Source organism: Boleophthalmus pectinirostris, unplaced genomic scaffold, assembly GCF_026225935.1.
Source record: "Boleophthalmus pectinirostris isolate CB_2022bp ecotype Guang Dong unplaced genomic scaffold, ASM2622593v1 HiC_scaffold_11, whole genome shotgun sequence".
NCBI classification, from domain to species: domain Eukaryota; kingdom Metazoa; phylum Chordata; class Actinopteri; order Gobiiformes; family Gobiidae; genus Boleophthalmus; species Boleophthalmus pectinirostris.
This window is the reverse complement of record NW_026570994.1, coordinates 6,893,435-6,909,265: the sequence shown is the minus strand read 5'-3', so window position 1 is coordinate 6,909,265 and position 15,831 is coordinate 6,893,435. Positions and strand designations below refer to the sequence as shown.

Genomic DNA, 15,831 nt, shown 5'->3' with positions numbered 1-15,831 from the left:
TTGAGAATTTACCATTTTAATTTTTTCTCTGTGTTATTAGAGTATATTGTGATGTGTGAGCTACTGTGTCCAAATAATTTCCTTTGTGGATCAATAAAGTCTAAGTTTAAGTCTAATAATTATGTAGGCTGGTCATCTAAGGGAAAATTTAAATTAAACACAAACCGCCACTTAACTGATGTAAAACTATGCTAAATATTCACCACAGGTATGATCCCACCAGACCAAGGCATACTTAGAAAAACTTGAAAACTTTTCATATGCACTTTAAAAGGTGCATTGTGTAACCTTCCAGGTAGAAGAAATAAACATTAAAATGAAAAAATACATGAAAAAAAAAACCCCAAAAAACCCCATTAAAATTAAAATTTAAATCTCTGTACCTCTGTCCAGCAGTGTGACCAGGTCTGTGGAGGGGGAGGGTTTGCTGAGTGTCTTGCCCGTGGAGGAGAGCACTCTGAAGGCGTAGCGCACCCCTTTGGACAGGCCTGTGATGGTGTAGCTGTTCTCCTTCAGGTTGGACGCCACCACGCTCCACTGGATAGAGCCCAGAGGCTGCTGCTGCACCACATACAGCAAAGAGCCCAAATCTGTGCAACAAGAGGTCACATAGAAAAAATTGAAGTGCATATAAGGTGCAGGTTAGAGTACTTATTTCATTAAAAACAACAACAACATTTTAAAAAAATTTGTGAAGTTTATAATTTTTCTTCAAACTTAGCATGTCCAGAAGTTGCTATAGGTACCATACTTGAGTTGCATTGTCTAACTTCTCTGGTCCATCAAATGCTTTTCTCGATGGAGATGTCAATGGTTTGTCTGGAATGTTCCACAGTATGACATTAAACAGATTTAACTTACGTTTATTCAATTACAGGTAGTTTTATAGCTCAAAAATATCTAGAAAAACAGGCATGCTGGCTGTGCGTGGGGTTGCCTCTTTGCAGATCTGACCTGTAACCTGGTCTGGATTGGGCTCCATGAAGATAAAAAAGGTTTAACATTCCAGACAACACAATAACAAGTCCATGGAGAAAATAATTTGACAGATCCTCCACCAGAAAAGTTCACACTGCAACTTTAAGACAAACCTCACTTTTGAGATTTGTTTGATCAAATTTACTCTTGGAATAACTTCTTTATTTATTTAAAGTATTTAAGCGTTAGTAAATGGTAGAAAATAGAGTTGAGCTGATTTAAGTCTGACGTCAGCAAAACGACTAACTTTAATGGTTATGATATAGTCAAATACAGTCAAATGTTTTTGTTTCTATTAAAATAATACTTGTGGTTACCGTAAAAATAACATAATATACATGGTAAAATGCCATATCGAGTGCCAAATCGAGCAAACACAAGCAACAAATTTGACAAATGTAGAGGTACCAAGAATTGTTACCAAACAACCAAAACTTGTCTTTTTTACACAATAGCTATGATTAGACTGATGCAAATAAATTACACCTTTTTTGTTAACTGTATGTTTAACTGCTAGAATGTCTTCCTTGTGCGTAAATTGTCTCTGCATTTCGGGAGGAGTTTTCCTTGTTGATGACATAGATAGACGGATTTTGTCTAAGAACTCAGACCTACTTCCTGTATTTTTGCACTTTTCCTCTCAGCTTTTTCCTAACTTTCACTTAACTGATGTAAAACTATGACAAATATTCACCACAGGTACTATCCACGCCAAGTCATCCAAATCAGAATTAGAAAAACATGAAAACCTGTCATACACACTTTAAAGGTGCACTGTGTAACTTTTCTGCCGGTCTCCATGGAGATGGTATTACTTTGTCTGAAATGTTTCACAGTGAGGCATTAAACTTATTCATCATCCATTTGTTTAAATATGTGTGTTTTTATTGCTCAAAGAAAATGCACAGTACAACTACAGTGCGTGGGCTCTCCTCTCCACAGACCTGACCTGTATCTTGGTCTAATGGCATCTCCTGCTTGTTTCCATGGAGATAGTTTAAGTTTAATAAAATACTGTGAAACATTACATCATCATGGAGACAAAAATACCAAAAATGTAGGCAGACGCAACACCAAAATAGTTCCATAGTGCAGCTGTAACTGCACTGTTTTGTTCAGATGGGTAAAATAGGATGACATAACTGCTAAGCAGAGGAAAAGTAAGCGTGTGAGCTGTTGACATTTAGCAGGTGACAGTGAACGGGAGCCTCTCTGATGTCTGACGCAAATGCCAGACGGTTCATGTGTCCTGAGGGGACCTGCCAGAGCGCCGTATGGCCCCAGCTGCATTTCATGACACTATGATATAGGCAATATTATTCTATAGAGCACACATATGTGACAATTATAGGAACTGTGTGTAGTCTACGCTCTTAAAAAGGTTTTACAATCACATATGAATCTAGGTTGCCAGAGCCTTAAAAGTACACTGTGTAACTTTTAGGTTAGGATTATGTCAACTGCTTGTTTCTGTGGGTATGTCATTGCTCTACCTGGAATGTTCCACAGTATGACATTAAACAGCTCTATGCTACTTTTATTAAATTACAGGTGGTTTTATAGTCTGTAACTTGATCTGGTTTGGTCTCCATGAAGACAGAAAGGTACTGTGAAACACTCCAGACAAAGTAATAATATCTCCATGGAGGAAAGCATTTGAGGGACTCTCCACCAGAAAAGCTACACAGTGCACCTTTACCTGCAGATAGAGGACACTGATTCATGACTGCCTGCAGGTGCTGGGGTTTAGGCAGGGACCCTTCAGATCAGAGAGAGACATTTTAGGTTTAAACCAACTGGATTTCAGTACTGGAAGTGGAATAAATCAGCATTACATTGAGGACACAGACAGGTCATCTTTAGTCCTTTTAAAAACAAAATCTTACATACAGTTCCTGTAAACAAGGGAAAGGAACTGCCCTTTTTGAACATATTTTGGCCAGTAGAGAGACTAAAATAAGTAGATGTTTTCATTACAAATTGTTAAAATCTCAATGTCATTTCTGGGCTCTAAATACAATTAAACAGGCACAACTTTTCTGTCTTCTCTGTCACAGTAAAATCAATAACCATTCTGAGGTTAGGCACCTTTGTCGACACACTTACTAAAAAAGATAATCAGATTCAAAATGAGGTTATTTTTTATCTTTTTTTAAAGGGCCTCACACTTCACCATTTGAGACTGGACATGATCAAACTCTAAATACTGGTATAGCGTATTTCCAACCCAATAGCACTGCACTCTGTGCACAAGTACCCAATGCTGCATCGCTCCTCTTGGGTTTCTTCCAACTCAGGCTGATGGTTTTCCCTGTGATGGACTCTATCTCTGGAGGACCGTCTGGAGGCTCAGGGACGATGTCTGTTTTCAAATACACAAAATACACATACGTGAAACAAAGCAGACTTTGTAACAGTTTAACCGCTAAAAATCTTAAAATGTCTCTTGACACTTACCAGTGACGTAGAGATGAGCGTAGCAAGCGGACTTGCCCACCTTGTTGGCGATAACTGCCTTGTAGACTCCTCCATGGGCGTGACACGCACTCCGAATCACCAGACTGTGCACATCCCTGTCTGAAGAACACACACTACACTCACTCACTGCACTCATGGTCAAGTCTTGTAGACTGACCTTGACTGTGAGTGCCAATTTGACCAACTGACTTTAAAACCGTAGAATGTAACTTTTTTGCCAAAAGCTAAAATAAAAGCATGTTTTTTCATGATGGATGTTTTATTGCACTAAAAATCATCAGCCTCACCTTACTGTGAGAGGACTTGTATGTCTACACACCTGACTCTTACTTGGCCTCCTTTTGCTTGTTTTCATCTTAGTTCTATGGCTATAATATTCCAGAGCATAAGCAGATCTATCTTCATGGAGAATGTGCCAAAGTATGGTTTTAACTTTCTATTTCCATGGACTCATGCCGGTAAAAGTTGCAAACTATCACTTTAATTAATTTTACTTTGGTGTAGCAGAAGTAGTAGCTTTGTCAGCTGTTCACCCTGTGGCTGGCAGTTTGATCCATGCATACTGCCAAGCATGCTGCCATTATGTCATTGGGCAAGACACTCACCTTGCCCCCGTGTCTCTATGAATTTATGAGTGTACATGCGAGAGTGCATGTGTCACTCAATAGATGTATATTGTCTATTGTCAATTTTTGTGCAGGCTGGTTAGATATGTCATAATTTACCAATGGAGTATAAAAAAGTGTACTTAAAATCAGTGTAATCAAAAGGTTACAGTAGTGATCAATTTGTCATCTTCCATACAGAAGCCATTTTACATTGATAGAACTGTCTTAATGCTGAGAATTTATCCTACTCTGACAACTTGGACTAGAGTAACTTAAAGGAGGATAAAATCCCAGTGTTTCAAGCCAGTACCATTAAATGTAAATGGCTTCTGGATCAGAGCCGAAACGTGTTGATTTCCAAAACAGTGTCCAGATGACCACCACTTAAATCGTCTCTACATTGTACTTAAAATAATGAAAATAAAAACTCCACAGTGTAGAAGCTTACAGTGCATCATCTTGCGCTCCTCGCTGCTCTGGATCTGTTTGCTGTTGTGGTACCAGCTGATGGAGGGGTAGGGCAGTCCAGACACAGTGCATTTGAGCACAGCCTCTCTGCCCTCGATCACCTCCACGTCGCTCAGGGGCCTCACGAAGTCCGGCATGGTCCTGCGCTCCACCTCCCCCTCCGCACACTCTGGCTCCTCTGGGATGGATGGCATCTTCTCCAGCTTGGTCCTGTCAATGCAGGAAACATAGAAACATAGAGGGCGACAGTTCAAGAAATATGTGAAAATTTGACTTCAAGAGCTGCTTATACAGTAGATCTGTAATATCAGGTCTCTTTTCCAGATACCAGCCCTACTCCCTCTGAAGTGCATGCTGGTGTCTTACATGTGTGAGGTGAGAGCTGCGCGGGGCTCGGTCATGTACAGCTCTGCAGTACACTCGGCTCTCCCGTGGGGGTTATGGGCGATGGCGGTGTAGAAGCCCTCTGTGTGGCTGCTCACGTGGAGGATGACCAGAGAGTGCCTGCCCCCCTCCTGGAGCACACGGATGTTCTCACTCTCCTCCACTGGGGTCTCTGAAATATAAGAGATGAAGAAGCAACATTATAAACTGGAGGTAGAAAGTCACAAAGTAAATGTAGTAAAGTACTATACTTAATTATACATTTTAGGTACCTGTATTTTACTTAAGTACATTTTAAAACTGTAACTGTAACTGTACTAATTACTCCACACTATTACTGAAGAGGAAAAGTAAAAATATTTTTTATGATAGTTTGAGACCTTAATTGTTACTGTTGAACAAATTCAGCACAAATCTTTATCAAAACAACTACATTTATTAGACCTCAAGTCTGCATGAAATACTTTTTATTCTTTAATACTTTAATACTTTTACTTAAGTAGATTTTTTCATCTGATACTTTTACTTGAGTGTTTTTTTGCCCCAGTATCTGTATACTTACTTAAGTAATAAAATTAAAGTTAATCCAAATTTAAAATTTATCCAAAAGTACTACTGGAACTGGATTACAATTCATATTTTTCAGTATCTCACATATTGAAAAATAAGGGGTAAGATAGAATCTGGCGAAGCCAGTGGTGGAAGAAGTATTTTATAATATTGTTCCTTAAATAAAAGTCCAGATACTCGTATAAAAGTAAAAGTATCACATGAAAAAAAATTTCTTAAGTAAAAGTATCAAAGTACCTGTTTAAAAATGTACTTAAAGAGTAAAAAGTGAAAGCATTTTGTGCAGATTCTGAGAGCCAATGAACTTCAAATGTGGTGATTTTGATACAGATTTGTGCTGAATTTTTTTCATAAATGTTTTTATTTTTATATTTTTGTTTTGTTGTACTTTTTAGTCATGTTCAAAAATGTAGAGATACCTGCTTTCAAATGTAGTGAAGTAAAAGTATCCACTGTAAAATGTACTTAAATACAGTAAAGTACGGATAACAAAAATGTTTACTTTTACTTACTACTTTTACTTTGTTACATTCCACCACTGGTTGATACTGACAAAAGTTTTATGAGTTTTCCTAAGTCTTATAAGAACTATTGTGTATCATTTATCCTGGTGCCCTGGGGCAGACTGACAGAAGCGAGGCTGCCATTACCTGCCAGGCATCAGCTTCAATCACTCACTCACAGAACAATATCACAGGACTCCACAGATTAGATTTTAAAACACAGTCACTGAGAAATGTGTGGATCAAAATGTGAATTTAAGTAAAAAAATAACTGCGTTTGTTGAAAAATACTATTTTTTGTTTTTTTTTAATCAAGTTTTACCATGAAGTAAAGTTAGTAACAATGGGCTCTTTTCATGCTTACATCACAACACTAGAAGACATTTGGAAACATGCGGATGATGACTTCCTTTGAACTTTGGGCTTTCCTTTTATGAATTGCCTATTAGTTTGTGTAATTTTAGTTTAGTTTCATTCACACATGCTTGAATAATCCTTTATTATCAGTCCATCTGCATCTCCAGAACTCAAACTGCTCGGTTCCACCCTGTGAGGTCATGAAGTGGCAATTCCAGGGCTGAAATCATCCTCAAACAAAACAACTCAAACAAAAGACTGGCTTCTATTTTAGACACAAACATTGCTTTTCTTTAAGTGCTAAGAAAAACTGGTGGAAACAACTTTTCTTTCTGTTCTGGACTCCTTGTATATGCAGCTCCATCTTCCACTCTGCACAAACTGGACTGTGTGTATCATGCATCACTGAGGTTTATCGCCAATGCTAATAAGTCTCTCACTCATCACTGCACTCGCTATGGTTTGGTTGGCTGGACATTCCTAACAGTTTGCAGAAAACAGCATTGGATAATATTTATTTACGAAAGCCATATTTAGTAACCTCCTTAATATGAGCTCAAGTAGTTACAGGCTTCTCTCCTCCTCCCAGTTACTCTTCACTGTCCCTCGGTGCCTCACTGAGCTAGAAAATCTGCCTTTTTCTACAGCATGGTCTTGGAATCATTTACAGAAAGATCTTAAATAGGATCTCTGGTGTCACTTGATAACTAAAGAAAATTGTTAAGAGTGTGGAGACTGAGACGTGTATGTTTTTCTTGAGAGATGCAAATGGTTTTATAATGTCATACTTTGTGATTTTGCTGTTTTGTATTGATGGTGTTGCTGCTGTCTCCACCAGGTTTCTGTTGCAAAAGAGATTCTGAATCTCAAATGGGACCTCCTGGTTAAATAAAGGTATAAAAAAATAAAAATCCTAATTATTCTAGTGAAGGTGTACTTAAGAACTCAAGTTTAAATCTACATCTGCAGGGTTTGTTTGTTAAACGTGTGAAAGAAACAAAACTCAGGGCATGTTTAAGATGAGAAAACAACATTATAACCTAGATCAGAAAAATAGCATGATATGGGTGATTTAAACTCCAGTGTCTTATGAGGTGATGTGTTTTTGTGTGCGGTGTACCGAAGTGCCTCCATGAGACCGTAGGGGGAGGCGTTCCGCTGACTTTACAGCTGAACCTGGCTGTGCGCCCCTCCATCACCTCCAGCACATCCAGCCGGCGAGTGAAGAGAGGCTCCCTGGACGGACTGACCTTTAGACGGGCACTGGAGGTCAGCTCCTCTGGACACGGAGGACAGAGAGACAATACAAAAGAAATGTCATGAATTACTTTGACATGATTACACAAGGAAAGTAAAAGGTGCAGTATTTGACCTGCAATGACTGGGTAACATTTTGGCTATTTAAAGGTGCACTGTGTAATTTGAAGGTCCATCAAAAGCATTTCTCTATGGAGGTGTTATTGTTTTGTCTGGAATTTCTCACCGTATAGCATTAAACCTTTCTATCTTTGTGGAGACCAAACCAGACCAAGTTACAGGTCAGATCTGTGGAGAGGCGACCCCGCTTACAGTCAGAATGCCTGTTTTTCTAGGTATTTTTGAGCTATAAAACCACCTGTAACTGAATAAAAGTAAGGTAGTGCTGTTATACTGTGGAACCTTCCAGGCAGAGTAGTGACATATCCATAGAAACAAGCAAGTGACAGGCCCTACACAAGAAAAGTTACACAATGCACCTTTAAAGGGGGGTATTACACATTTATGGGATAGTAACTGCTAACACATCACATATTTAGATCCATTTTATTGTTTTGAAAATGCTATAATCGTCAAAAACATCGTATTAACATGTTTTATTTATTTTTAATTTTGTTCATGATGCTTTGAGCCTCATAACCCTTTGTTCTCCACACTAAGTCATCCCCCCTTCAGAGGGCTATCACAACACAATCAGTGAGCATTCGGCTAATGAAACTACTGCAAATCACATCAGGTTTTTGAATTTGTAGTGTATTGTTTTGTACCATGTTTACGTATATTTATGAAGAATACAGCTAACCATAAGGAGGGTTCAAATAGTGTGGGGGAGATCACCAAATTACTCAAACGGATGACATCAAATGGATGACATCTAAAACCTCAGTTTTTGATTAGGGAACAACATTATAACATAGTAGAAAGCTCCAAAAAGTTGATTTTGCATAATACCCTATTTAAAAATTTAAATACAAACTAAATTCAGTCAAATCTTTTTAGCAAGTAAAGTGATGACTATCTCTTTGCATGTGCCCTTTTTATTAGTTAATTTGAAAGAAATGTAATTAAAAAATAAAGCACCATTAGTTAAGCGTTGTACCTTTAGCCGTGCTCAGTTTGCACATGTAAGTCCCGCTGTCGTCCTCATGCACCGAGTTCAACAGGAGCCGGCACCTAAAATCAAATCAAATAAAACACATACTATCATTGTACAGATTATTATAATTATCCTATTACTTATTACTTTACAGCTGATGTCATTAACAATCCCTGGGGGTGTGATGCTAACTGTAGGCACTGCAAAGTTACACAATGCACCTTTAAGATACTAGTCCCTTGAGTCCCCTAAACATACCTCCTCCCATCAAAGGTCATCTTGCAGTGCAGCAGGGCGGGCTGGATGAGCTTGCCATTGGAGAGCCAGTCCACGTCCACATCGGCGGGACCCGAGACCAGGCACTCAAACATGGCCGACTCCCCTGCCCGCACACACACGTCCTTCACATGCCTCAGGATCTTCAGGGAGGCTGCTGCGCTGGGAGCTGGTACACGCACAGATTGTAGATGTGTTAGATGGATGGATTTTTGTAGCATGTTATTATTGTATGCTTGTGTCTCTGATACAGTTAAAATATTTGTCATGGATCATTATTTTATACTTTGGACATTGAAAACCTCAAATATTCTAAAAAAAGAAAGAAAAATAATCAAGTCCGGAATACTGTGGTGTGTAAAGGTGATGAAAAGTTTGCTGGATTGGTTTTCGACTTCCAAATATCGGTTCAGCAGCAATTCTGGTTGGACATATAATTTGATGTAGTAAGACTATTTACTGGTCATAGCAGGTCCATTAAGTCTCATGTTTGAACTTTTATTTACACAGTTGTTCTGTGGTTCATCACACATTTGGATCAATTTTGTTTTTGACCTATTTTGTTTTTCAGTCTCTAAAACGGTTTTGGATATTGCCAGATATTTAAGGCCATAGTATTGGTATCAGAATCGATATCGGAACTGAAAAAGCCGGATTGGTGCACCCCTACAGGAGAATAAAAATGACTTTAAACATGCATGAAGCACTCCCCACACAACTTCTACAGGTTAAAAGGGAAAGAAACAGCTATAACAAAACTCAAGTCTATGTCACATAATATGTCTCCTTTAAATACATTTGGATGCCCCCTGCTGGAAACAGTGGGTAATGAAACAGTTTGAAATGTAAAATTAGCAGCGTGGTTAATGTGGCAAATAGAAGCTTTGTATTGAATGCAATTTCTGGTGTTGAAAAACAAGATACGGATTGCTTACTTTAAATTGTTTAAAAAATTGTGAAAATGATTTGGCTGTTGATAATTACCTCAACTTAACTTATTCAATTTTTCATGCCAGGGCAAAGAATTCCAAGTAAGTTTGTGAAAAAAACAGCTCTAATATAATTTCACAAAGCATCCAGAGAAGCACGCTGACTATGGTTTACCGTTGATATCCACTTTACACTGGGCCTGTTTGATCCCGTGTTCATTGATGATCTTACACACATAGGTCCCTGCATCAGACTGCTGAGCTGCTGTGATCCTCATCTCGATAGCGCCCTCTTCAGTCTGCGTGAGGGAGTAGCGGCCGGACGTGGTGATGCTGGCTCTGTCCTTGGACCTGGTAGAGTCGACAGAAGAATGGTCAGACTGAAACATTATGGGAGGGACTTGTGTGTGTGGTGTGGAGCGGCGCGTCTCACCAGTGGACCATGGGAGGGGGCTGGCCTCGCACTCTGGCGCTGATAACGGCATTGTTGCCCTCAGTTATGGAGATGTCGCTGGGTGCTACCTGTAGGTAGACAAGAGCATAAGGTCAATCCATGTAAAAATCTACCAACTTCATAAAGATAAGTCATGCTTTATTATCTTGTCCTGACACTTTTTAAAAAACATTTACAATAAAAAAGAAAGCCTGCTAGACCCACCATGTTCCACAGTATGGCATTACATTTATCTATCTCCATGGAGACAAGTAAGAGATGTTATGAGTCCAAGTTACAGGTTAGATCTGTGGAGAGGTGACCCCACTCGCAGTAAGAAGGCATATATGTAGATGTACTTTTGAGCAATAATATACCCTGTAGTTACAGTATGGTATTAAACATATCTATCTTTCCTTTATTCAGTTCCTTGACAACATGCATTTAAACTGTGAGTTGGCTAGCCTCTCCACAGATCTGACCTGCAACATGACCTGATGGAGAGAAAAAGGTTTAATGCCATACTAGGGTTGTCAAAAATATCGAAATTCAGATATCCAAAATAGTATTGAACCTAGATACTCATTTGACTACTACTAAAAAAGTCACATTCAAAGGACAGAACTGAACCTTTAGAACGATCTTGAGCTGTATCAGAACAAGTATAAGAGCACATAGACTAGTATACGCCCATGGACTAATTTGAAACCTACCTGGACCACTGATAAAACCACATGGGAAAAGAAGAGAAAGTACTACCATTTAATGTTGAATATTACATTCTATTGTCTAAAGAAGAGCATTTTTTATTGTCACCGTGATATCAGAATCAGTATCAAGTCTATTCCTTAGTATCGAAATCAAGCTTGAAAATGTTATGCCATACCGTGGAACATTCTAGACAATATCTCAGTGCGTATCCTTCACCACGAAAATTACAGTGTATCTATAATGAGAATTAATGAGAGAACTACTGTATATTTAACTTCCCGGTCAAACGTAATTTCACTGACACTCTTATCTTACAGTTCACGACACATTATGAGACTCGCCTTTGCTTTATTCATCCCAGCCCTGCCAGACCTATTCATCCCTTATTAAAATATAGGGGACTTGGATCTCCTCCCAGTCCGATCTCGCTCCCCTGACAGTAATTCTAACATAACAACAGTGTGTATTAAATTGGACAGTGACCGATCTACACTGGACTGACGTTAATGTTGTTCAGTTAGCATTCACTGACGCTGGTGCTTCTGATTGGCTGTGTCTTTATCCAATTACTACGTATTTGGGTAGCCTCAAAATTTAATATGATATGAATTACTGTAATTAGTTGAACCATTTTTAGGGGGCACATATTCACTATTTTCTGATCTATGTTATAACGTTGTTTCCTCGTCACAAACTTACCACACATGTTTAACACATAAACCCTGCATATTTAGGCTGACTCCTTCTCTCAAACTGAAAACACTCTGTTCCAACTTGAGCTCCACTGTGTTTTTAAACTCCATACACCTTCACTAAAATAACTTGGATGACTTCAGTCCTGGAATTGCCAATCTCTACTGACCCAAAATGACCAAAAAATCAAAATGACATCAAGGTGGAACAGAGTGTTTTGAGTTTTAGAGATGAAGACAGACTAATAATAAAAGATTAGTCAAACTTGTGTGAATGAAACAAAACATAACTCAACTCCAGGTATGTTTTGGAGCATCTAACAGCACTATAACATGACCTAAAGCTCACAAGAGTCAAATTTTTGCAATACTGGATCCTCAAAGTCCTAAATACTAAAACTGGTATCGAAACTAGATAATCAATTGAGCAGGTATCAAGGACAGAAATAAACCTTTCCTGAATATCTTTACTTAGTATCACAACAAGTATAAGAACACATAGACTAGTATACGCCCATGGACCACCTGGACCACTGAGGGATAACACAGTTATATGACCACATGTCCTAAAGAAAAAAGTAAGGTACTACCATTTAAAGTTTAAAATCACATTCTTTTGTCTAAACATAGAGTAAAGGGTACTGAAATCGAGAAATGTTAGTATCGTGACAGCAGTACCTGGAAGTGAGGTGGCTCTTTGAATTTCACTCTCTTGATGGGGGCTGTGGATGGCGTGACCTCCATGGGCTCCTCCTGGGGGCTCAGGTACTCCTCGTCGGACCCTACCCCAATCCCGGCGCTCCCACGATGCATGTGGGTGGCCTCTGAAAGCACAGGGGATAATTTACAATGAAATTTTGTACTTTAAATGAAAACGTAAATTGTCTGTAATGCAGCACTGGATGTCCTCAAGGTTGTGTACTTTCCCCCTTGCTTTTCTCTTCTCCAAAATCTAATAATGTATAGATCTGTTTATTTATTTTTAATACATTTTATCCTTTCTCGCATGACTGTTATTATAAGATTATATTATTAGATGATGATAAATTTTTTCACTAATCACCAGGGCACAATCATGATTAAAACTTAAAGGTGCAATGTGTAACTTTTCTGGTGAAAGGTCCGTCACCTGCTAGACTCCAGGAAAGTGATTGCTTTGCTTTGAATGCTCCACAGGATGTCATTAAATGTATTAATCTCAGAGAAAAAACAAAAAAAACCCAACTTTCACTGATTTTGAATATTAGGTTGCTCCAACAAATGGTACTGTCTGGATCTAATTATAAAGCTTTTTTATGTCTGATAATCAAGAAGGCGCTGCTAGCATGCCCAATTATAAACAGTACACATTTAAATAATTGCTATTTTATACAAATAATAGTCAAATTTCTTCCTCTTAAGTCTTCCGTCTGCTCCAAACCACACGCTTTTATTATAGACTATAAAGAAAAGAACTGAGCGAGTTTGACATCATCCATAGCGTTTAGCTCCAGTCAAATGAAGCTCATTGAGGCTGGCAGATATAGGAACTAAATTGGAGCAAGTTCCATATTAAACAATAAAACAACAAACATTTAAAGACCAAAATGACGAGGCTCACAGCAGCAGTTACAGAGAGAGGGGGAACAATTTGTCAATGTAAAGTCAATTGGAGCCAAGTCGATGAAGCCGGAAGCGCCCTCATGTTCACTTCAAGTTAGCTATGTCCATTTATATATATAGTCTGCGGCTTTTACTGACAGAGAATTGGCTGTAGATCTCTTCTCACTAAAAACCCAAGCTAATTATTGACAATTCGAAATCTCAATCTTGATGAAGTCTGGACTAATTGCACTGCTACAGACTACACTGTTTAATAGCTACAGAAACCTTTAAAAGCAGCTCCCTCTCCTTCTTCTTTCTCTCCTCCTTCCAGTAAGTCTCTGGATATGCTGGGCCAATCTGCCAGTTCTTATGTAACACTGTGAGATGTTTCATGTGCCTCTTGTATATGGTCCTCCACGGCTCCTGCCCCTGCACACGGTGGATCAATGTGTGCCTACTGTGTTTGGGAGGAGAGAAGAAGAAAGCACTGCAGAGATGCACCATCCATAAAGCCAAGGCTCAGAAAATATAAGTGTTTTTACTGTATTGTACAGTAAATGTGAGGAGTAGTTCAACCATAGAACTAGATTGGGTCTAAAGATATTCTGACTTGAATGTAACAGGACTAAACAAGGACGAAACCAGGACGAAAAAAAGGACTAAACCAGGATTAAACCAGGTCTAAACCAGGACTAAACCAGGACTAAACCAGAACTAAACCAGAACTAAACCAGGTCTAAACCAGGACTAAACCAGGACTAAACCAGGTCTAAACCACATCTAACCCAGATATAAACCAGGAGTAAACCATGTCTAAACCAGGACTAAGACAGAATGAAAGCAAGACTAAATCAGGACAAAACCAGGACTAAAGCAGAACTAAACAAGTACTGAACTAAAACAAAACCTGGACTAAAGCAGAACTTAAGAAGAACTGAACTAGAACAAAATCAGGACTAAACCAGGTCTAAACCAGGTCCAAGCAGGGAGATTTCACATCCTCCCACTTTTCTGGCACACTGAGTTCTCTGTATAAAATAGTCACCTGCAATGACTCATACACCTCCTACCATTTTGGCACTATTCTGTTGACTCATAGTGTAAAAAAATAAATAAAAAGTGAGACTGAAAAGTTGCAGTAATAAAATGGAGAGTAAGATTTGCAAAAGGACACAAAGCAGCCTGCGATTACAAGAGGACAAGAAGAGGGAGGGCTAAAAATACTTGGAGACCACACTGTCCTAATATGGGAAGAGAGGTCCTGCTGTGAGGATACCACCAACACATGACGCCAAAGCTCCCAGCTGGAATTTTGTTTTTGGAAACAGAAATAACAAACAAGTACAGTAAAATAACGTCATCAATTTGTCAAAGGAATAAGAAAAACATTTAGTAGTAGTAGTAAACATTAAGCAATGATTTCAAAGTCATTCTAATATCATTCTAAAGTCATTTCACAATCATTTCATGTTATTCATAAATTATTATAAATTTACTCTTCTTTCCTTGTTTACTTTTATATAAATATGAGTTTCAGAAATTTGAAATTTTAATTTGGCCCCCAATTTTTGTTTTCAATTGAGCAATCCAATTATTTCACTTTTGGGAGGGGCAAATTATGTTCCTAATTTTCAGTTTAATTTTATTTTTTGCAATTACGTGAAGCTCAAATATTAATCCCCTAAGAAATGATATATACAAATATAAAATGGGGACTAAAACTGGACTAAACCAGGACTAGATCAGGACCAAACCAAGCCTGCATAAGGACTAGGGCCAGACTAGGACCAAACAGGACCACACTGTTAAAGCTGTACTCAAGTAAAAGTACAGTTACATAGCTAAAATGTACTCCATTACATGTACAAGTACTGCTGCCAGAAGTAAAAAGTATGAATGAAAAATCCTACTTAATACTATGCTAATACATTTATACAAAACTGGATCAGTTAAAAGGGCTGTAACTGAATTTAGTCATTTTAATAAGCTAAAATTAAAATTAAAGATGCAAGGTCTGTCAAATGCTTTTCTCCATGGAGATGTTACTGCTTTGTCTGAAATGTTTCACAGTATGGCATTAAACATATGGCATTTTATCTTCAAGAAGACCAAACCAAATCAAGCTACAGCTCAGATCTGTGGAGAGGCAACACCAGGCACCATCAGAATGTCTGTTTTTCTAGATATTTCCAAGCTATAAAATCACCTGTAATTGAATAAATGTAAAGTAGAGGTGCTGAATGTCGTACTGTGGAACATTCCAGACAGCGCAATGACATCTCCATAGAAACAAGCAGGTGATGGACCCCCAAACAAAAAGTTACATAGTGCACCTCTGACATTACACGTATAGGTTGAAGCATCGACTCAAAAAAAGTACTGTTACCCCAAAAATACTCAATTAGAGTAACTTGAGTAGTATTTGTATTTAGTTACTTTCCACCCCTGGCTATCTATGACTAAAAGTCACAAAAGTTCGGTTTTCTTCTCCTTGTTCCATTTTAAAT

The 15,831-nt window shown here is 38.4% G+C and overlaps 1 protein-coding gene across 1 annotated transcript in view; it reads right to left on the bottom strand.

Annotated features, from left to right (window-relative positions):
• The window catches only part of spega (striated muscle enriched protein kinase a), a 101,521-nt gene that overhangs the window by 35,944 nt on the left and 49,746 nt on the right, over positions 1-15,831 (bottom strand). Inside the window, exons 8-18 of the mRNA XM_055166751.1 lie at positions 12,419-12,564; positions 10,338-10,426; positions 10,080-10,255; positions 8,958-9,144; positions 8,703-8,776; positions 7,467-7,625; positions 4,899-5,088; positions 4,513-4,742; positions 3,436-3,555; positions 3,236-3,340; positions 384-590 (exon numbers count right to left, since the gene is read on the bottom strand). Coding sequence (XP_055022726.1) covers positions 384-590; positions 3,236-3,340; positions 3,436-3,555; positions 4,513-4,742; positions 4,899-5,088; positions 7,467-7,625; positions 8,703-8,776; positions 8,958-9,144; positions 10,080-10,255; positions 10,338-10,426; positions 12,419-12,564 — 1,683 coding nt within the window. The remainder of the gene's footprint in view (positions 1-383; positions 591-3,235; positions 3,341-3,435; positions 3,556-4,512; positions 4,743-4,898; positions 5,089-7,466; positions 7,626-8,702; positions 8,777-8,957; positions 9,145-10,079; positions 10,256-10,337; positions 10,427-12,418; positions 12,565-15,831) is intronic.